The sequence below is a fragment of the Haplochromis burtoni genome, unplaced genomic scaffold (genome assembly GCF_018398535.1).
Source record: "Haplochromis burtoni strain Fernald_Lab_line unplaced genomic scaffold, NCSU_Asbu1 Contig_544, whole genome shotgun sequence".
Taxonomy (NCBI): Eukaryota; Metazoa; Chordata; class Actinopteri; order Cichliformes; family Cichlidae; genus Haplochromis; species Haplochromis burtoni.
Window position 1 is genome coordinate 247,810 of NW_024582905.1, and position 22,635 is coordinate 270,444.

Consider the following 22,635-nt stretch of genomic DNA (forward strand, 5'->3'; position numbering starts at 1 on the left):
ATAGAGTAGAATGTGTTTAATTGTAGGCAGGGACATTACTGGATATTCTTGTGTAATTGCTACAGAATAATTTATGTTATACTTTGTTATTGCTACAGAAGAATATTTATTTTATTATTTTACATTTACATTTTTTTTCCTGGGGACCCTGTGACACCCCATTGAAGAGCCGTAGGCTGTGGATCTCTTAAGATCTCACTGTTGGGTTTGTAAGGCCATGTTACTCCTAAATTTCTATCTTGTTCAAAGAGAAGATATAAAACAAAGTTCTAAGCTAATCGACCTTAGTGTTCTCCTTTTTAAAAAAGAATCGATAAAGAATCGAATCGTTAAACAGAATCGAAAATGGAATCGGAATCGTGAAAATCTTATCAATACCCATCCCTAAGCAGGGACCAAACATCTTTAGCCACTCCAGCTAAACTGACATGTTATGCATGGCATAAAGTGGCGTGCATTATTATCTTTGTATACAGGGACACCAAATATAATGATTTATATAGACCTCTGCTTAAGTTTATCTCACACAGGAGGAGGGAGGTTAAGTACACAAGTGATTGTACTAAAGATTATTAGACTCCAGTTCCTCTAAAGAGCCATTCCTATTTAATAGATGTAAAAATGATTTAAACATTATAATCAGCTGACCACTGATATTCAAAAATATTAACTAAAATATTAATAAAATTCTAAACTAAAATCTAAACCTAAAAGTTTATTTTATAGCTGCTAATAGTTGTAGCAGTCTCTGAAGCCTCTTCCAGTTAAAAGGGATTTTCCCTCCCCACTGTCACCAACTGCTTGCTTATAGAGGACGATCAGATTTGTGTTTATCTCTAATAATGTAGGATATTTGTGTTACAGTTTAAGTTAGTATGGGTATAGAGTAATCTGTATTTTGATGTAAACTTTGGCAATGTATATAATATAATATATATCGCCGATAGAGTGTTTAAAATAAGTGGATAGACTTGGTATATCATTACTCGGATAGTGGTTATTTATTAGGAGAAAAAGGAACCATCTTGTTTATTAGCCACCTGTAAGTTAAAAATTTTTCTGAATGTTATATTGTATGTGTAGTAGGATAGTGTTTTATGGAGAAAAAAGGAACATCTTGTTGCCACCTGTAAGTTAAAATTTCTGATTATATAGAGCATCTTCAAAACCAAAGCTTTTGTGTGTTGTTCCCGGTCTGCAGTGGTGAGAATCTATTAAAAGTTGTCTCACTCAACAGACAGGAAAACCAGAATGCACTACGGGAAGAAGGCAAGATGCTTTGTTGGGAAGCCTTGGATCCTTGCATCCATGTGGATGTTACTTTGACACGTACCACCTACCTAACCTCTATTAAATAATAAGTGAGGTAACACTTGGACTGCACACACAAGTAAAAGGAAACACATAGAAACACGGGAAAAGGAGTTATTGCGATCAGGTGATTAAGTTTAAAAATGTTTTAAGCTAGTTACTGTGAATATCAAGGGATTTAAATTTCTGTGGTTGTGCAAATATTGATCCACATGCTGTGCAGAAAATGTCACAAACTTGCTTCTCCAAATGGCTCCTTTTAAATCGTTAGAGGCTCACAGTAAGTTACTAAACCAGAAACCAATACACAATGCAGATGCTTTCTGTTGATCTCACACTCATTTATATTGTATGGTGGCCCTGAGAGGCCAAACGGACTGCAACTTCAGAAAACACTTGCAAAAAGAAAAATGCTGCAAAAAGAAAAATGCTGCAAAAAGAAAAATGCTGCAAAAAGAAAAACGCTGCAAAAGCACACACAACGAAAGGAAAAACTGAAATGTTTCTGGGGAGACAATAACCGGACGGACCACTTGCAAGTGTTTTCTGAAGTTGCAGTCCGTTTGGCCTCTCAGGGCCACCATAATATTGTCTTCTTTTATTCTTTTTTTTTGGGGGGGGGGGTGCCACATTTTTCATGGTTGTGTTTTGTACTCTGTGTTTTAAATAGAGCTGCAGTTTTTATAATTCTTATACACCGTTTAGCATTTTCAGGGGCTCAAATGTAACTGGATATTTCATTTACTCACTCATCGTGGCCGTAGATAGATAGATAGATAGATAGATAGATAGATAGATAGATAGATAGATAGATAGATAGATAGATAGATAGATAGATAGATAGATAGATAGATATGTTCACAACACAGATATAGACCTTCTTCATGCAAAGCTCAACTACATCACAGCTGTGAAATGAGCTTCAGCTGCCACCAAGAGGGCAAACCGATGCACATCTTCCCCAGACAGGTTTGTTCACACAAACACACACACACACACACACACTGGAAGCTCATTTCCTAGCCCTCGGTGGGAAGCCTGACCTTCACTGCAGCTTAGTAGAACAACAGCACAGATTTAAATATTATACTCCCCTTCCCGGCTGTACTACGAAACCTTGACGTTGTTAATTACACAGGAAATAACGCCTTTATCTTCATACTGTTAAACTGATATCATAGTTTGTATCCTTCAGTGCTATCAAGGTCCACTGGTTTCTGAAGGTATTCCTAGTTTTCCTCCACATGCCATCAGCAAGTATGACATTTTTTTTTAGGATTTATCTCTATACATAGGTACATGGCAATTTTACACAAGATAAAAGGATACAATACAATATAATACTTTATATCCCAGAAGTTAAATATCAGCCACACTTAACGTAATCAGGTATTTGTTAAAATAAAATAAAATAAAATAAACTATTTTAAAACTCTGCATTTTTTAACATCATAAATTCTAGATACTGACTCCGTAATTGCTGGTGTCTAGAAAATTGTACAAGGAGAGGATGTATTGAACTTCACTGACTTGCCCATGAAAGTCAAAAACATGTTTGATTAAATTAAGGCTTATCTCAGCATGGCTTCTATTTTTAGATTTCTCCCTGGAAGTCTTGTTTTGATCACTTCCAACTCTGCATCTGTAATCAGTTTTGGACTCCTTCCACTGTGTAAAAAGTGCCCATGACAACAAAGTTGTAGGATGCCATATCTGCTGGGCATGGGGGCGATAAGCGACAATGTTGGTGTGGCTAAAAAAGCACTATGGCAATGTGAGTGCATTTAAGTGCACAGGTCTGTGGATTTTGTCCCTCAGATCTCACAGGACCTAACACTAGAACTCCACCTTTGACTGTAGAGACTGAAGTCACCATCCACACTGTGCACCTGATGGACCTCCTCATGTGATGTGCGTTCTTGTGGTTTGGATGTTCTGTTTACATCCACTAAAGTCTGCGCCACATATATACTGGATTAAAAAAGATGCCAAACACTACCAAAGCTATAGGGTAAAAAAATATAAGAACAATATAGATTGCACATTGAGGAAGCACAAAAGGACATGGACCAGGAGACCTGTCAGAGGAAATATGCTGACATGTCTGCTCTTTCCTTAGAGCACAACCAGTCTGAGATCTCACAAAAACGATGTGACTAACAGAAACAGGTATTTTGTCTTCGTCGGACCTAGCAGACTACCTCACGTGAACAATAACACAACATATAGTTTGACATCACAGAAGGAGAGAATGGCATACACCTTCATCAAAGGGTTTGTCTTGCGATGTATAGAAAAAACGACATTTTTCAAAGTAGCCATGCATCTTTGTGCAGGTCCTGAATCTTAGCTGGAGATGTGGCTCTAGTTAGTATAATTCTATAATATATATGTATAATATAAATGTATAATTCTAGTGGCACTGTGAGCAGTCCAGCAATACACAAGGCCTGACTTTGATGGAGAGATTGGCCACACCTAAATTAGCAGTCGTGTAGTGTAATGTTTAAAACTCAATAAATACATGGAAGAAGAAAAAATCAGCAGTCGTGGAACTATGATAACACCATGTATTCACATGTGTGTAGGTAGAGTGTAGGTGTAGGCGTGGTGTACCTGTCAACAGCAGGGTGGTACAGTGGCCTGCTGTCCTGTGGGGACAGGTAGCTGTAGGCTGCCGATCCTCCCACCACTCTGATCTTAAACAACGCTCCAGCATTCTGGAAGGAGAGAAAGTCACGCTATTTAACACAGCTGTGTCCCTAAAGAAGGACTACCTCAATAAATGTCATTTATGTGCATATAAAGCTGTAGACAAATATAATAAATTTGAGAGGTGATGACATTATGATTGCAGAATATATAATTGAGATACGAAAAAAAAAAGTTGAAGGACATCTTTGTAGTTTGAAACTCTGATTTTCAACCTGGGTGCTCAATGCCTTACAAAGCAATGTGTTTTTTTTCTGTAGTATGTTTTAATATAGGAGTGTAAATGTGAATATTTTCTAGTATGTTTCTTTGTTTCTTCTGTACAAAGCCAATAGGGATGATTTGTTCTCTCACATTTTATTTCCTCCCATCCTCTTGTTATAAAGGGCTGCTCCATTTCCTTTGCTTTATATGACTTTTTATCATTTTCTGTCATGAAAAAGGCTTCCAAATTGCAATATTAATACTTTTGTTGAGGGATCTTTTTACAGGCATTAGGTGTTTCAAATAGGCCTTTCAACCCTTGTTTAGACTATATGTTCTGTACCATATGCATCCCTTCTCCCCAGATCTCATCCTTGTTGTGCAGGGCATCTCAACAAAAAGCCTCCATCAACTACTGACGGTGAGGTCCTGTCACAATCTGCTACGTTTATCTGCGGCTATGCTATAAGAAGAGCTTATTGGTGTCTAACTACCCAAACACCTCAATTTAGTACACACACCTTTGCATTCATGTAAATTACATCCTTTACATGAGAAATCTCACTCTGATTTACAATACTTGTTAAAGAGCGTGACAGAAGCAACAGTGCAAGAAAAGAGTGATCAAGTATAACATAATCTACAAGAATTTTGTAAAAAGACTTTTAAAAAGTATATATGTGTATATATACACATATATACAAATTGACAGAGACTAGAACATTTTTAATCACTTTGTCCTATTTTTGTTTCTCTTGTGGGACTTGGTTTTAAAATGTCTGTTAACTAAAATGCTCTGTAACTATAATAACCTAGTCTCTCTGTCAGTCCTTCCACCTTTCCACTCAAATAGAGAAAAATGTATTTCCAAATGGATTACACTCTTTGTTGCAAAGACATAAGGGTTCATTATGAGTCGGCTGCTCTTGGAGAACAGGAACTGCAGTCGAGCATAAAGAGAAAGAAATTAGTTGGTTAATAGGAGCCTAGAGCAGTAATGACAAAGGCACAGTCTCTTTCTTGTTGGTTTTATGAGGTCGAGCGAGCATGCGTTCAGACATCCTTGTCTGTCTGTTAAAGTATAATGAAGGAAAGTGGATGAGACACTTCACACTAATAAGTAATCACGCAGGACTAGTACAGTTTTTGAATGAACGTTAGTGTTAAGCATTCATAATCTGCCTCACGGAGGCCAGCGACTCCAGTGAGGGAGACAGATGTTGGCATACTTTCCAAAAACCTGTGTAGACCAATTAAATGATTACCCTACAAGGAAATAAAAGATTTAAGGCTGAAAATATGAAGATGGGTGGAAGTTCAACTGGCTGCTCAAAAACTTTCATTTTTTTCTCTTTTCTTGTGTTCAGCTGAATATATGAAAGACCTTCACACCATAAAGAAAAAGATAGAAGGCCATATATTTGAATTCACTGTTCACTCAGTAATATTTGACATGAGAAGTTCAAAGATTCAAGAAAAAACAAACTCAGAGCCAAAAGCTCATTTTTAGTAGAAACAGCCGAATTATAAAAATGATAGAAATCCTCCAACATGGATTTAACATCAGGATAAAAGACTTAGGGAATTTTCTAAATATTCCCAAAAAAGGTCAGGCAACAAGCAGTAACGTGTGGTTTCCTTTTTATTCAAAGAGTTTTAGTAATTTAAAATTCAAATAATCTGAATTCTGCTCTCCCAGATTTTCAAAGAGTAAAAGAATTTATATGAATGTAATGTGCTAATATAAAGTTTAGACAGGTATGCCGGAGACAGAGGCAAAATTAATAACATTTTCTAAATAACCTGATAACCTTCAGAGAGTGAGCTGTGAAAGAAGAACTGGATTTTGACATGCGAGTCGGTGCGTTTTCTTCTTTTGGACAAGCTGAGCTGTGTCTTGCTAAACAAACCTCTGGGTGGCACCAAAGCACTGTTTAATGATAATGAAAGGAGCATGACACTGGCAAAGAAACAGAGTTTTGTGTGGATCTTATGTATTATATTGCACAGAGATTACAGTAAAGCTGGTATTAGTTCTGTGGTTTCTTTTAAAATAACAGCAACAAAGCATCAGCAAGGCTTAATGGCCTTCACCCTCGGGATAGAAGTGGTCTTTACAGCTTAAAATATGAAAAAAATAAAATAAAATAACAACAAACAAACAAAAATCCACATAGGGCCGTTGGTGGTATATTTTTAAGAAGAATAAAGGGGAAGTAAGGACAACAAGAGGATGTTTTCATATGTGGCCAGACAGGTTTTGAAGAATTAACTATGAAACTAAGATAGCAATCAGTAAATACCAGACTTATGTTTCTCCTTCTTTTCCTCCATAGTTCCTAATCAAATAGACAGCTGCATGATGAATGGGTGCTTACGTGCCACAAAAATATTTACCCAGTAGTGTTGAGCCACGGTTCATGGTTTGAACACGCATCGGCTGAATCGCAGCTTTTATCAAGATTAGCAGCACATACTGAGTGGACAGTAGAGCTAAAATCTTACATACAAAAATGGCCTTTTTTTGTGAAAAGCACCTTAAAAGATTTTAAAAGATTTAATGGTAACAGATGGAGAAACAGGCTCTCTCAAAGTAGTATCATAACGTCCCATATGAAGAACGACATACGTCACTAAACTCGATGACAACCTCTTTGCAGCCAGCAAAAATCAGAAATTGCCTGGTCACTGCTCTAAATTTTTTCATATTCAGCAACTGATTGCTCGTAGTTTTGGCCACCAGCTGGTCAGCCCTTGGTGGAAGAGTGCAATGCCCTTAACCCGAGGGCGGCTGCTTTGGATCACAAGACGACTACACGTGTCATCTGGTGGAAGGCAATCCATCTCCAAACAATTACTGTCCAACTCACACTGGCTGCATTCACATTCAGACAGATTGGCAAAGGTGTGCAAATAATTGCCATCTAATTTTAAAATGCAGACAGATTGCCAGCACATTGCAATCAATCTGAGTCAATCTGCACCAATAAGCACAGCTCGTCTATGACACTTGTTTTTGCAATAAGGGACTCGACTCAACTCTCTTGCCATCTGGTTGTATTCTGGTTATATATCTATATAAATCAGTATTTGAGAAGAAATCTTTGAATTTCTGTTTAATTATGAATTTCTGTGGATGTAGGGGGAAACAGATTTGTGATTTTCACCAACTGCTTACAGTTAACTGCCGTATTATCACAAACACCGACCCCGTTCAACTGCAGCCTAATAGCAAAATAGCACTCGTTTTGAAGATGGCAACTGCCTGCCAGTTGTAGACCCGGTCCACGTCAACAGCTATTTCAAAGGCAACAAGTTTGTTGCACTTGGCTACAGTAATTTTGGTCGTCCTGCAGTCTCCAACCACTGTTTTCCCTAGTCTGACTGTAGAAGCTAGTAAGACCCATTGAATCTAATAACATATAAAGACTTAGGAACTCAATCTAACCTATAAATATACTCAACATGCTATAAAGGATCAGATTTGTAGTTTCTGCATATTTATTATTAAATATTAATTCAATTCAGTTCAATGCATTATTTATGAAGTGGCAGTCATCTCAAGGTGCTTTACACAGCATCACAAAGACCCTACAATCATCAAAACAATGAAGGAAGAAAAAACTACGAGTTTTCATCTGCTTTAACCTTTGTCTGCTTTTCCATTAGCTCTAAATATGACTCAGACATATAACTGATCTCTCCACTGCGCTGCTATTTTAATCTGTTCTGTTAGAACCCAGAGTGTAGGACCACCTGAGCTGAAGCGCCAAGGACACAGAATAGAGTAGCTGACATGTTATTGGTTAGTGAGGGTGCATTACCTGAGCCTGAGATCCATTCAGCATCAGATAATAGAGCTTACTGAGGATGCTCTGATGCAGCTGGTCCCAGGAGATACTCCTGTCCTCAAGTATAAGAAATGGAGGCCCAAACCTGCGAGAGCAGAGCACAAGTGAGAACGGTAGAGCAGAGCAGAACAAAAGAGATTTGAGAGTAGGTTTTGCATTGAAAAGATAAATAAAAAATGATTGCTATTTATAATTAAGTATGTTGGCAAGTAATTAAGATTAGAAAACGTAGTCTAACCTGAATTCATTGAAACACTAAGTAAGTGAAAAGCAGCTGTAGGCTTATTAGGAATGTGTCAAACTATCAAATGTCAAGTGCATCAAGTTGTTACAGCCAGCTGTCTTGTACTGACATGTTGTCCAGGAACAAATAAGAAACCAGTCTGCATTTCAGCAATGCATCCATTAGAATTGGGTTCTTCCACCTATGTTAATCCAAAGCCTTGCATATAGTCCACATACAATTACAATAACACTTTAAGTTTTAAATGCATTTAAGACATTTACAGTATAAACACAAACACAGCAACAAAGTTCCCAATGCCTTGGCAGCTAACTGTTTTGAAGAAATATTGGTGCAACTCATTCAGTTGCTACACAACACAACAGTATGACAGCAACACCAAGCTTTTAATGTCGCAGCATCATACTGGAGAAGACCTGTTTTTCCTCTCTTAAAACCTCCCCGCAGCACAAAGTGAGCTCAGAGTGATGAAATAATTTGGAGTCAAAGAACTTGAGTTGCCTTAACCTGAACGACCCTGAACGGGATCGTTTTGATTGCTACTGTGCGCCAGAGCATGATCTGTAGGCTGAATGGGAGCAAATCTTTACAAGCTTCATAATATCACAGTCTCAGAGGAGCAAAGCTGTTGAAGTTGCACATTTAAGCACAGATTTGGACTGTTCGGGTATCCACATGATTCTATTATAGTATGCAGCGAAATTCCACTACGGCATTTTAATTAGGAAATAATTAAACATCTGTAGATGTATTGCTTTTTCCAGATCATTTTGGGAATAGATGGCTGCACAGAGACACTCAGACATTTATTGTAGCCGCACAGACGAGTCAGGTGGCATGTGGACGGATGAGTCTTCAAATGTCAGACCCTGACATTATCAAGCCTTTCAGTAATGTCTCTACATGGATTTGTGGAGCTATAAGATCAAATCCCAAAGTGCACATGATGACTGAAACTAGATCACAGGAGAGTAAAATAAATCTGTCTTGCCTTGTGTCAATAAGAGGTTAGACTTATTGATCCCCTGTGGAGAGAGCGTTATAAATTGAAAAGTATTAATAACAGCGATGTGGATGCTTTTGTGCACTGTAAGCCCCATCCAATCTGCCTTTGCAAGGACTCGTTTTAGTAAAATAGTAACAGCAAAACATTCACGTGCAAGCCAATAAATCTTTGCTCAGTTTAAAGTAAGCTTGAAATTTGTCTTGGTCACATATCTTTTTATTTACCTTCTCAGTGACGATACTGTCAGGTAAACTTTATCAAAAGTTTGGATTCTTTGATTTGTAATGCTGTTCAGTAACTATGGGATGCTTAACCTCAAATAAATACAAGCATCCAATCAGCTTCTTCCATTGTTTCTTCCATCTGTGATGCTGCTGAAATCTAACATCAAATGCGGCACATTGCAGATACTAAGCAGTGACGAGCACATGGATCTAATTGATTTTTTTCACAGGTCAGAGGGTTTGATTTGACCACATTGTTTAACTTGGCCTCTAGTTTCAACACTATTGAGTTGAATGTATGTTTTAGCTGCACAAATCTAAAAAAATAAACCCCGTTGAGTCTGGGGAATTCACGTAACAGACATACAGGTCAAAGTCAAACAGGAGTTAGATGTTGATGCTGAAATAACACAGCAGGACTAAAGGAAAAGAATGAACGACAAAATCTATTTAAGACACAGCAGAGCAAGAGAAGTGTCTGCTTCTGTGTATGATCAAGGTCTAAAACACAGTCTGACTGCAGGATGGCACGTCCTTAAAATGCATAAAAGATATCTAGGTTACCTTAGATATCTTTACACTTGGTTCTTCTGTGCTCAAAAAGTTCTAGAAGAAGCCATGATTGTTAAATAAACTGCTTATCTGAGTTAAAGAGATGTACAAAAAAAATCAATACAAATGAAATGGATAATAATGACGATGACAACAGCTCACCTGACAGCTTGTGAGCCAGATCCCGCTGTGTTGCAGATGAGGAGGAGGACCTTGGAGTTACCCTGGTTCAGATACTCAGAGGAGAGGGTGCCAGATGCAGGTAACCTCTGACCATCAGGTCCAGCCGTGAAGGCGTAGGGGGAGGAAGGGAGGCTGTGGTGATACCCTGACCATAACAGAGGAAGCAGGGAGAAATTGTTTAACACGGCACAATTACATTTGTCATGGTCTTTTTGAAGCTAGCTGTTCATATCACTGCGAATGCCGGGATAATCCATCAGCCAATCTTTCTCTCCTTCTCACTAAGTTGTGCTTCTTGGTGACAAATCATCAAAGCAATTGACTACAGCTCACCAATGGATATGTGTTTCTTTTTATTGCTTCTTATCATATTATAATGCATGAAATCTCTGCGTCTGTTTCTTTGAACAATGAATGACAGGTTGGAGATGCCCAACCCTACACCCAAGACCCCACAATACTTAGAATCCTCCTTTTAAGGCGGAGACTTATTGCATACTACTTAAGGAGTCCACCCTTTTCTGATGAGAAACATGGCCTCGGGCTTGTAGGTGCTGATTCTCCTCTGATGTGAGTCAGAGATCATCGTTTGATTATGCCAAACACACTCAACCCCTTGGCCCCAAAATTCTCTCTATAAAGTTTTCAACAGGCCAAAGGGCAGAATATTGAGTGTCAAGAAACTGCTTATTATATTTTTACCAGCAACAAGCAACATCTCATGACAGGATCGCATCATTGGTTACTCTAACCCAAGTTGTGCCCAGTCTTAGGAACAACTGAAATGAACTAGGGATGAAAAAAAACAAACAAAACAAAACATTGAGTTTGTGGATGAAAAACTGTTATGCAAAATCAACCATTTAATGTGAAACGTTTACACTTTCTTCCAAAGGGATCTTTAAAAATCTCCATTATGGTAAAATTGTTCTTATTTACCCCAAGCAGCTGTAAAAGAAGCTGCATCTCGTATCGCTCACACTTACAAGACAAACACGCTGCTGTGATTAATGCTGAGTAATAGTGGAAGTTGACACAGAGGGTTCAACCTCTTGACTCCCAGGAAACATAAACTTTGACACTATCAGAGGATTTAATTAAACTGTGCTTGTTTGATCTCAACCATGCAATTAATCACTGCCATGTTTCAGCTTCAACTTTCAACAAACACACACGCGCACACATAAATGGTGGCAAAAGGACACACATTCATCACCTAAGTAGAAGTACAAATATTTGTTTTAAAGAATACTCTTGTAAAAGTTGAAGTACTAATTCAGTTTTTTTTCTCAAGTAAAAGTGAAGTGCAGGCTCTGAAATGTACTAGTAGTATAACAGTAAAACGTATCACGTTGGAGGACACTTCTACAAGCTATGTTTGTGCAAAGCTAAGTGAACTTCATGTCATATTAAATATGATAAGAAAATAATACCCGGGTCCTGTCAGTTCTGTCTTACATTTTTCTCTACCTCTGAAACTGAGCTTCTCTTCTGTCTCTGGGAAATACAGAACCTGTACTTTTAGAGATACACATTGCTGTAGGGTCTTTACCTTATAACACTCAGTGCATTGTCATATGTTTTTGTGCTTTGGTGCTATATAAATAAAACTGAATTGAACACATTGTGTTACAAACTGCACAGCTACAGTTTGTGTGTTTGAAATTACTTGCCACGTTACTCTTGTTAATCTTTTTTATTGCACTATACAACTTAAACCCCTTGTTTAAGTTGTATAGTGCGATAAATGATGCATAAATTTGATATTTAACTTAGTTTGAACATAACAGTGATGCAAAATAATCCCCTCAAATCCGTTAGACCTGAAGTAATGAACCTGTTATGAAAATGTAAGGAGCAAAGATATATACGTTTGAATGTAGAGAACAAAAGTTGTCTGAAAATTTAAATAGTCAAGTAAAATACAGATATATGAAAACTCTACAGGAACAAGGTTTTGTAGTTCTTTATTTCCCACCTCTTAATAAAAGAAATCTAAGGAAAGCAAGCGTGAATAGATGTAAAGCTGAGATAAAGTGCCACCAAAAATGCGAGAAGGGAGACTAATAAGGCGTAAAAAAGAGCTCAGTGAAAGAACTTCTTTTTGAAACGAGAAAGGAAAAGTCTGCAAAAACACAACACATCTCTGACTTCTAATTCATGTCTAATTAAATACATTAAAAAAAAAAAATTATTATTTAAATCTGACGTATTCTAAAACAATTTTTAAGATGTTAAGAATTATTACTATCAAACAATTAGAGACAGAGGAACATATAACTCTTGCTTCTGAGAGGACCAGAGCAAAAAGCACTTTTAAAATCAGAAAGTAATATGTCCTGTGAGGCGAGCGGTATCATAACCGATATGTCCTGAGGACACTGGGAGAAATACCTGCCAGACTGTTATTCTCACACCTTCATCTATCCCTTATTGAGATGGATAGAGCAGACCCATGAAGTGAAAGAGGTTTTTGTGGAGTAGAAAGTGGGAGGAGTGGAAGGTATCAGAGTGGAAAAGAAAGGAGAGACTGTAAGAGTGAGAAGAGTGTCCAGACCTAAAGGAAAGAACAGTCGTTTGTCATTTGTAAAGAGTGATTTCCAAGCAAAGCCTTCAGGTGTGAGAGACACTTGCCGAGTGGAACACTGTATGCCTTCTCGTGTACGTACTGACTTATTTCTGATGGTATAGTAATAACGGGCACATAGAGAGAAAAAGTGAGGAAATGTGGGGAAAGAACAAGAGAATCAAACCAATAACTCCTTGTTTAAGATGCCAGGGTGTACGTGGTATCATTCTCATTGCCAACCGGCTATCAGGTCGACCCACAGTAAGCTATTTGTTGTTGTTATTGCAACAATGTCATGGCTGCTGTAAAATTCTCCTTGTAATCTGCTCTTTGTAATTAAAAGATAAACCCTGAGACTGAAGTGGATGCAACTGAACTAAGTGGAAAAGAGATACAAAAAAAGAGGATTATGAGGTGAAAGAAACAAAAACAGAAACAGAAACTGCTCTTGGGAATGGAGGTGGTGTGTACGGCAACATTAATTAAACAACTCAGTCCTGCAGAAGACTCCTCCGGCATTCATTCTCGTCTTAACTCGCCATCCTTTAATTTTTCCTTTTTTTTTCTTATCTTATCCTCTCTCACTGGTACTCTATTTATCATTGTCAGTATCTATTTTCCTTTCTTTCCCTAAAAAGTCTCCATCATCTGAATGTTAGGGATGAATCAGCCCTCAGCTACAAAGAAGAGTCAGGTAATGAAGGATAGCAAAAGTGGTAATTGCCACATCAGGAGATTATTGAGAGTTTTTTAGACCTGTGAGATGGGTGAAGGACAGATTGTTACACCTGGGAGGACAAAGCAGTCTTTTATAAAGTATGTTACTCTTCCTTACTGTAAGCTTTAACACAGCCTAGCTGCAGTTTGCTTTCATGCAGACATATGCAAGCTTCAACTTTCACATCAAAGTCTGGAAAACCAATGCTAAATAATGGTATCTGGCTACAGTGTGGTTTGTAGCTGGTGAACACAAATATCTTTAAGATGGTTAAGATGGCATTTAAAAATGAGAGCCTACAGTGCTGCTTCTAGTATCGACAGAGGATTTGAGTCAGCATTTGCTGGAAATGTGCCCTTGATCATCCCATTACTTTGCAAAATTCAATTCACAGATGAAATGTTTCAGACAAAAGTCAATTAGGAAACACTTCTGCTCATTGCTGAAGTGTAACAATAAGGTTGTGTGAACACTCCAGCACATAAATGATGAGAAAAGACACTCCTTCCAAGCAGTGCGGGAGCCAGATCAGGGACACGTGTCAGCACAATCCACATACCCGACCAAAAATATCCAGGTGAACCCGCTACCTTACAGTCTTGAGCAAATCTGAGGTCTTGGCAGCAAACACTCATCTGACCACACAATGGCTCAGATGAGAGCAAAGCAGCTGAGCCTCATGCCAAGAGCAAAATTACAGATTAGGCAAGCTGCACAGAAGGAACTGAACACACCTGATGCTGCCCTATTTTTTCCTCTCTTCTCTATGTTCCTTCCCTTAAATGCATCCATTTAACCGTCTGTCATATACAGCAGGAAGGCACAACGTTGTGTCAAGAATGGTCACCGCACAAACCCTATTAAGAGGAACAACACATGCAGACAGTAAAGAGGACGGTATATGAAACGGTGCAGTCGGAGCACAGTCTGCTGCACAAACTTCGTGATGACATAATTTCCAAATCGCCCAAAGTATCTTTTTCTGCATTTTGTCCTGTTAAGCACTGTTCTGCTAATCTTAATCTTATTCTACACTCACCAGCCACTTCATTAATTTAACCTCGCTAGTAGCAGGCTGGACCCTGTTTAAAATGCCTTAATTTTTGTCGTGCAGATTCAACAAGGTGCTGGAAACATTCCTCAAAGACCATGTTGAAATCGTGGCGTCAGTCAGTTGATAAAGGTTTATCAGCTGCACATCTATGACGCAAATGGTCAGGAACAATACTCAGGTGACTATGACAAGAAAATATCCATCTCCCACTCTATTACACTGCCGCCACCAGTCTGAATCGCTGATACAAGGTAGCATGGATTCATGTTTTTATTTTGGTTACACCAAACTGTCTCAGCAGAAATTGAGACTCATGAGAGCGGCCAACGTTTTTCCAGTCTTCTGTTGTCCAATTTTGCTGAGCCCGTGTCAATTTCAGTCTCGGTTTTTGTTCTTAGCTGACAGGAGTGGCACCCGGTACGGTCTTCTGCTGGACGTGTTCTGCATTCAGAGATGCTCTTCTGCATACTCTGGCAATAACGAGCGGTTATTTGAATCACTGTTGTCTTCCTATCAGCTTGAAGCAGTCTGGCCACTGTCTGACGATGCCAGAAGTCTTTTCTATTTTCTCTTTTTGGACCTTTCTCTGTAAACCCCAGAGATAGTTGTGTTCATCTAAATGCCTAAATGCACTGAGTTGCTGCCATGTGAACGGGAATATCAACAAATCAAACAACATGGGAGAGCCCTCTTTTGTAAAACATCTATAAAAGTGGAACATAAATGGAAGACTTTTTTTACTTAAACATAATTAAGATGTGTTCTGAGCTCATCGTACACTAGATGTTTCAACATGCTTGTGGAAAGATGAAGCATTCAAGCCACCATTTATGCAGGCATTTATGCACTGTTTGTGTTCTTCTTAATAAGGCTGCTGAGATGACAGTAGCTCTTATTTCCCACATGAGTTAAGAACACTTTCCAGAGGCAGTTGTGGTGATCAGGGCAGTGACTGTAGACACATGAAATTTCTTTTTGCCTCCATTCTCTTCAGGTTATTTTACATGATGAATTCTATTGGAGGGCCACGAGTTCCCTGATGAATCTTCCTGGAATATATTTGCTTTTCTGCACTTAGTTCGCTTTAGGCGGCATGTAACTGTCTTAATGGAACTGGAAGGAATATGTACTTGGCAGCATTTCATTTGCATGTGTGATGTCTTTGTCTCAGTGCGAGTCTATTTATGTATGTGTTCATAAGCACATACATCTCAGCTCTGCACACGCACAATAATTTGTCTCATCATATCAAAATTATAGTTAATAGTTAATCATAGTAGACAAATTTAAACGGCGCACACCATTTGAAACAATTTGAAACTTTATTTTATGTTCATTTGTTTATACTAGTTTTATTTTTATATTATACAAAGTTGAAATTCCATTTTCATTCAAAGTAGAAGGAAGTCACCATTAGTAGAGTTATCAGTCATTTATTTTTTTTAAAGCTGCATCTGTTTACTTTATTGTCTCTTTCTGTCTTGACTTTTTAATGTACCATTTGCTCGGCCCAATTAAATATTGTCTAATAAATATTGATATTGTTGGATTTTCAATCTAATGTGCCGACCACATAAATAAGACCAGTGTGTATAATCCAGGGGATTCTCTCTTTAATAAAGCCCAGCTGGACAGCCATAGTGCAACACTTGCCGCCCTGCACCTAGCTCAAACCTGGACCTACTCTCTCCCTTTCCCATCACTCTATTTATGTGCAAATTGCCCAGACTGTTAAGGCTGAAATAGGACAATATTGTGGCGCTTTAGACCTAATTGATTTTTCAGTGTTTTCTACCGAGAGGCCTCCTGCTGCTGCAAAACCTCATTACTGTACTATGGAGCAGTTTTGATTCAATATACCCCAGAACGTTTACAGATAAAGTTAAACAAAATCCAGCCCAGCACATTCGTGCACACAGCCAGAAAGAAATCCTTCTCAAACCGCTCTCCACTAAACTTGGTTACTTTTCTTGATGTTGAAATTTAGGCTCTCTATCCCTTTTTTTTTGTCTTGCTGTTACATGAAGGGCTATTCATTATTCATATATTTATAATGATGATAGAGGAGAGAGAGCTTTTGGGCCTTTGTACCTTCATCATTAGCATCCTAATTACCCTTGTTTTCCCACAAAGAGGAAATGTGGGGAGGGGGAAAATGTTGGAAAAGGACAAGAAAGGAGTCAGTGGCTAATGGAGCCTATTCAAAAACAAGTTATTTGCCAAAAAAAACCCCTAAAAATATCACACTTTCATATTCATTTTTTTCCACCCAGAGAAACTTCTTAGTAGCCACTCAGGTGGGTAAACCTAACTGTGAAACAGCTGATCCGTCACTTTTGTCTAGACTAAAATATCTGAACAAGTGTTAAAATATTGTCTCCAAATTTTGCGCAGAGACTCTCCCAGAGCCTTCCAGTGTGTCTGCAGACTCTTATTCTGTTCACATTTCGTTCAGACCTAAAATAGAAAACATGGTTAGAGAATTATCTTTCTCACATTTGTAAAGCAGCAAGGTTGGCATAGCAAATATATAATTTTCTGTGTTGCAGAGGTAAAGAAGAAAATAATCATCTGTGTTTCTGACTGCACGTTGAGAATCTGCTGTGCGGTAATTTGCCTTATTAAGTGTTTATTCTGTGCCACTGTGTGCTGTGAAAGCACATTTTCAGTCCACGTTTGCTTGCCTTGCTTCCACCATGAAAAGGTAGCACTATTCTGAGCTGCACCATATAACTTTGCTATAAGTCATCCTACAGCTGTCAGAAACACGACCGCGAGATAGAGACTCCGGAGAATACATCATATAGGTAACTGCGTTTATGCCTGTGCAAATTTGTATGTGTCAGTATTTTAGTAAAACATAAGCAATAACGTAAGTGCTGCAAAAATTTCTGCCAACTGAAACAAATTAGTCAAGAAAATGAGACATGAAATAAGGTTTTTGAGCCTTTGCATTGCTGGTTTCACATTTAATAACCTTGGCAATAAAGTCTATACTCTGTGACAATTACTGTCGGTGTACAAATCCAATTTGGTCACACATGATCTGGGAAAATTAGCTGCTCTTACGTGCCACAAAACGGTTTCGTTTATCATTTCTGTAAATCAAAGATTAAACCTGAAGGGATGGGACATGCTTGTAGTGTCTATTTCATCATGAACACATGCATTAGTAAGGCTGGCACATTCTTACTGAGAGTTGACACAAATAAAAGACAAGCAAACCCATTCTCCAATTCCGATCATCTACCACAACTCACTCACAATCTCATAAATAAATTATTTTTCAATTTTGTACCTAGTCACTAAAAATATTGTTTTTCTGCTCCTACTCCTGCCTGGTGAGATCTGATCCCAATTAAAGTAACTGATAAAAGTGGAATTCATACATGAACCAAACATGAGCCAAACTAATTTGCATCTCTTGGAAGGAAACAAATCTCGGACCTCCGGGGGAGGTTGTTATGTGAGTAAGCTATTCATTGCATTCAGTCCTAAAGGCTTTCTATACAGTCATCTGTTTGCTTCTCGCTGGGCTTCACATTCCCACACAAACTGCAAAACAAACTACATGACAGACAGCAGCAATATCAGAGCTCTGCTCAAAATAATGAATAACTAAATAAATTTAAAAAATGTGGCTTGCGTGAAAAGATCCTGTATAAAATTACACCCCATTTCCCTCAGAGCAATCCCTGCTATTTCATTTGAGTATGACTTTCTTCTTTCTTCTTCTCCAGCAATACCTACTGGTTAAAAATCCACATGAGTCCTGCTGAGCAATTTTGCTACCTGCACTCCCCTTCACCCTTTCTCTTAGCGAGCTCCATATCTGCATATGTATCAACACTTGCCACTGGAGCTGAATGATAATCTGAGATCTCAACATAATATAAAATATCTTTCTTTTAACTTTTTTATTTAGTTGTAACGCTGTTTGTTTAAGTTTCGATAAGCCACGAACAACAGTACGGTTTAATTCTCGAAGGTTATGCCTACTGTGATGAAGATTAATGTCCTTTGCACCAGCAGCTCGACTTGAAACACTCCACACCTTCCCTCTGTGCTTCAGATAATAAAATTTAATTACTCTCCAAATAAAAGCTGCCCTGTATTATTAATGTAAAAATACTTTTTCTAACAACTGACAAGAAGAAATTAAAGATCCATATATCATCTGTTATATCCACAATGTCATGCCGAGGTCTACATGGCAATGAGTGTGTAAATTAGTGCAATACATGCTAAGACTCTCCTGTGATTATGAGGCGTGACAATTTATCATTTTCATCTGATGTTCACAAGAACAAAAGTCACTTTGACACAGAATAATTATGTGTGATTCATTACAGATGCATGCCTGCATATATAGGTTTGTACTTAGTGTACTGCTTCACCTCAAGGGTCATATAGTGTAAGTCTAATAGATTAATCAATTGACTTCTACAGTAGCGCTGTGTGTGACTTTGTTGTGTAGTAAAACCTTTAGATTTCCATAAAATAATAGATTTCAGAGTGAAAACTTTAGGTTTTAAAGTTAGACTGAAGGAGTCCGGGAAATAACCTAATGTCCTCAGAAGGGATGGAAACGTGTGAATGTGTTTTTGACAAACGTTTGTGTTCCTATGCAAGTGTGAGTGAAAACTCACTGTATGCCTGCGCCCTCTCCCAGTATTGTGACATTGTTTTGACTGCGAAGTGACAATACAAAGGCCTCCTGTTGAGAAAGTGAAGAGTCTTAATTTTTCATGAGCACTTTGAGCTCTGAAATAAATTATTGATGTCATTCTTTTTCCAGGGGTAACAAAATCTCTCATAACGGCTTTGTTGTTGGTTAACTAGAAGCTGTTCTCTTAAAGTAAGTTGTGGGGTCAGTGGCAGGTGCTGGTTTTAAGTCCGGAGTTGTCTTTTTCGGGGTGAGGTGCTGCGACTGAGAAGGGCAAGCTTGGCTGTGCCACATGACCAGTGAAGTGAGGATGCACCTTTGCAAAGATGTTCTGAGAAAACTGAAGAAAAAAAAGTTTATTTCAGAGTTGGTGAGTGTGACACCTCAGGATAGTAGATCCTGAGGTGTCACACCTCGGGCTTCTAGCTTCAGAGACTCAAGGTGTTTTCACACATAGACTGCATCTCTGAACTTTTGTTCATGCTATACATCATTCAACAGAGGTGCACATGAAAATGCAAAAAGTCATATCGAATATTAGCTACTCTTTAACCTGCCAGTTCATTAATACAAATGTGATCCCAGATTCCACCAATAGGTGAGAAGCACAACTAATATTCCCCTGTGATCTCTGTTTGTGAATGAGTTTCCTGCCTCCTACGTGCCCTGTCCAGGCAGTTTCCTTACCTAAACCCCATATAGTACTTCCACTAGCATCTAGAGTGGATTACTTCTTGCTGTGTGCTACAAGGACAGTTGCGGGAATCATCCTAAGCAAGAAGCGCTTCGAGAGCGCAAACCTGCAGCAGCTCGCTCTCTGTGCAGAATTTACTTTGAAGGGAACATGCAAACGCTACCAAAGACATCAACTAATTCTGATAAAACCTAACAGAAAATGGCTTTAGAAATTGACTAATGAAATGTGCACATGGGAAAATGCTTTATGGTTTTTTCACCACTTCTCTGTACAAATAAAACAGATGAAAGCGGCACAAGACAGTATTTGCTCTCAGCCTCACCTAAGATGTGCATTTAGAAGCTTCAAATGTCGATGAAACGAGTTTTAGGAGATGAGTAATCTCTGACTCAGCTTTCTACCTGCAACTCCTTTATGAGACAGAGACATTCCTTGAGGAGACTGCTTATATTTTTTAGCCTTTCTCGGAAGGAAAATAATAATAATAATAATAATAATAATAATAATAATAATAATAATAATAATAATAATAATAATAATAATAATAATAATAGATTGGATTTATATAGCGCTTTTCGAACCTCAAAGCGCTTTACAATCCACTATTCATTCACTCTCACATTCACACACTGGTGGAGGCAGCTACAGTTGTAGCCACAGCTGCCCTGGGGCAGACTGACAGAAGCGAGGCTGCCATATCGCGCCATCGGCCCCTCTGGCCAACACCAGTAGGCGGTAGGTGAAGTGTCTTGCCCAAGGACACAACGACCGAGACTGCAAGCAAGAATGGGTGATCAAGAATATAAAAAGCCCCTCTCTTAAGTGTTACCTTAAATGACAAGAGAGAATTTGTTCTTGCCATGATCTGCGACACTCAACATCCTAGGTACAATAATTTAATTTATGTGCGAACAAAAAGATACGACAAAACTCAAAGTTTCTATTTGAATTATGTTGCCGTTCAGACGTGACATGTAATTTCATTTGTTTAGGTGCTATCATGCATAGAGAAACAGAATGAAAGAAAGAATACAAAACACCCTGCGGACAGTGACCCTCTCCTCAACACACTAAAGTTTCAGCTTTTGAAAAACACGGTGGTTAATGAAACATGAGGACTCGGTGGAAGTGAAAAACGGTTACAAGTGTAAGTGCGAATTAGTGTGAATAAAAGTTAATCAAAAGGACCGAGGGAGGCTGACAAAAAGAAAATTGGAAATGAAGAAAAAAAGATAAATTGCCAAACGAGTGTGGGAAGTCAGTGTCTGCAGCGCCTTTGATGGACAGCCTGTTGCCATGGTTACCTGAGTGTTGTGCGGAGCCTCCACGACTGGAGAGTGAAGGAGCCTGGAAGGCATAGACAACATCGCTATCAGCAATTGCAGTCAGGTCGTCTTCATCTGAGAAGGAACGCTGGAACCCCGTGGAATACAACTCCACCAGGATGACCTAGAGAGACGGCACGAGAGAGAAAGATTACCCATGTTTGTTTCTACAAACGTGCCTCATGCAGTGCTTGCACAGCTCGTTTCTTTCCGTTTCCTGCAAGAATGTTTCGGACCTGAAAATAAAGGAATAAACACACACACTGAGTAACACTGCTGATCAGGTACAGAGAGAGATTACACTTTGTGACTAAAACATCAGGACAAACCGTGACGATACAAGCATCTGCAAAGGGGCTATAATTAGTAAAATGTGTTTTCAGCGATGTGTATTTCCTAGTTCAATGTTCAGGAGCTTGAATGACACTGCAACTCACCTTTGTGACTGTTTTATGGATTTAATCACTGAAGTACAAACTGGATAGTTAGTTGTGGTTGGATGAGCCACATGATTGTAGCTTACTTAGCTTGACTCCTGCCAAGAACCTTTAACATGTGAGATTTTCTATGTCTTGTTGCTCGTATCTAACCATGCATGCAGTAAAGAGTGTCATGACACTTACTGCTGACAGAGCAAAATGATGATGATGAAGTGCCTGAAGTCTAAATACAGTACTCAGTTAAATATGTACACTTTTTCTTTATTTAATTTAGTCCCAACAAACAACATGTTAAAAAAAACCCACAAAAGACTGATGATCCTGTGAAGTAATTTATGAACCAACAGAGTTGTTATTGCTTTTTAATATAAATCATTTTTATTTTATTTGTGTTTATTCAACATTTAAAAACACCGTAAAACACCAGTTTTACGTCTTTGTGGCATCATGGTAACTGTACATTTTTCCGCACAGAGCAGTCCTATCTTAAATCACGTGATCACATGACATGGCAAGATGATGTCCAATCAAAATCAAAATATTGCGATGACCATATACCTGACAGATGAATAACTGCTTCAATAGGAGAATTTCTGTTGACAACATGTCACTCCACAGTCATCAAATACAGGCAAACACCAAAGAGGCGCCTCTGTTGCGCGATGCAAAAAGCATAACAAATACTCAGTGATACACAGCTCAAAGCAGTCCTTGAAATCGTACAGCTGCCGTGATGCAGTGAGTGATGTGTGTGTCGATTTATTCTCAGCCCAGCACCTGCCGATACTTTGGTGTGGATGCCTGTGTATTCTTTCCCATGTTATTCCAGGTGGCAGTGCAGTGGTTAGAAATGTAACCTCACAACAAGAAGGTCCTGGG

General features: G+C 38.5%; 1 protein-coding gene across 1 annotated transcript in view; it reads right to left on the reverse strand.

Moving 5' to 3' along the window:
• The window catches only part of usp43a (ubiquitin specific peptidase 43a), a 125,172-nt gene that overhangs the window by 40,367 nt on the left and 62,170 nt on the right, over positions 1–22,635 (reverse strand). The window contains exons 6-9 of the mRNA XM_042214292.1: positions 21,296–21,440; positions 10,267–10,432; positions 8,052–8,163; positions 3,928–4,031 (exon numbers count right to left, since the gene is read on the reverse strand). Of these exons, the coding sequence (XP_042070226.1) occupies positions 3,928–4,031; positions 8,052–8,163; positions 10,267–10,432; positions 21,296–21,440 (527 nt within the window). The remainder of the gene's footprint in view (positions 1–3,927; positions 4,032–8,051; positions 8,164–10,266; positions 10,433–21,295; positions 21,441–22,635) is intronic.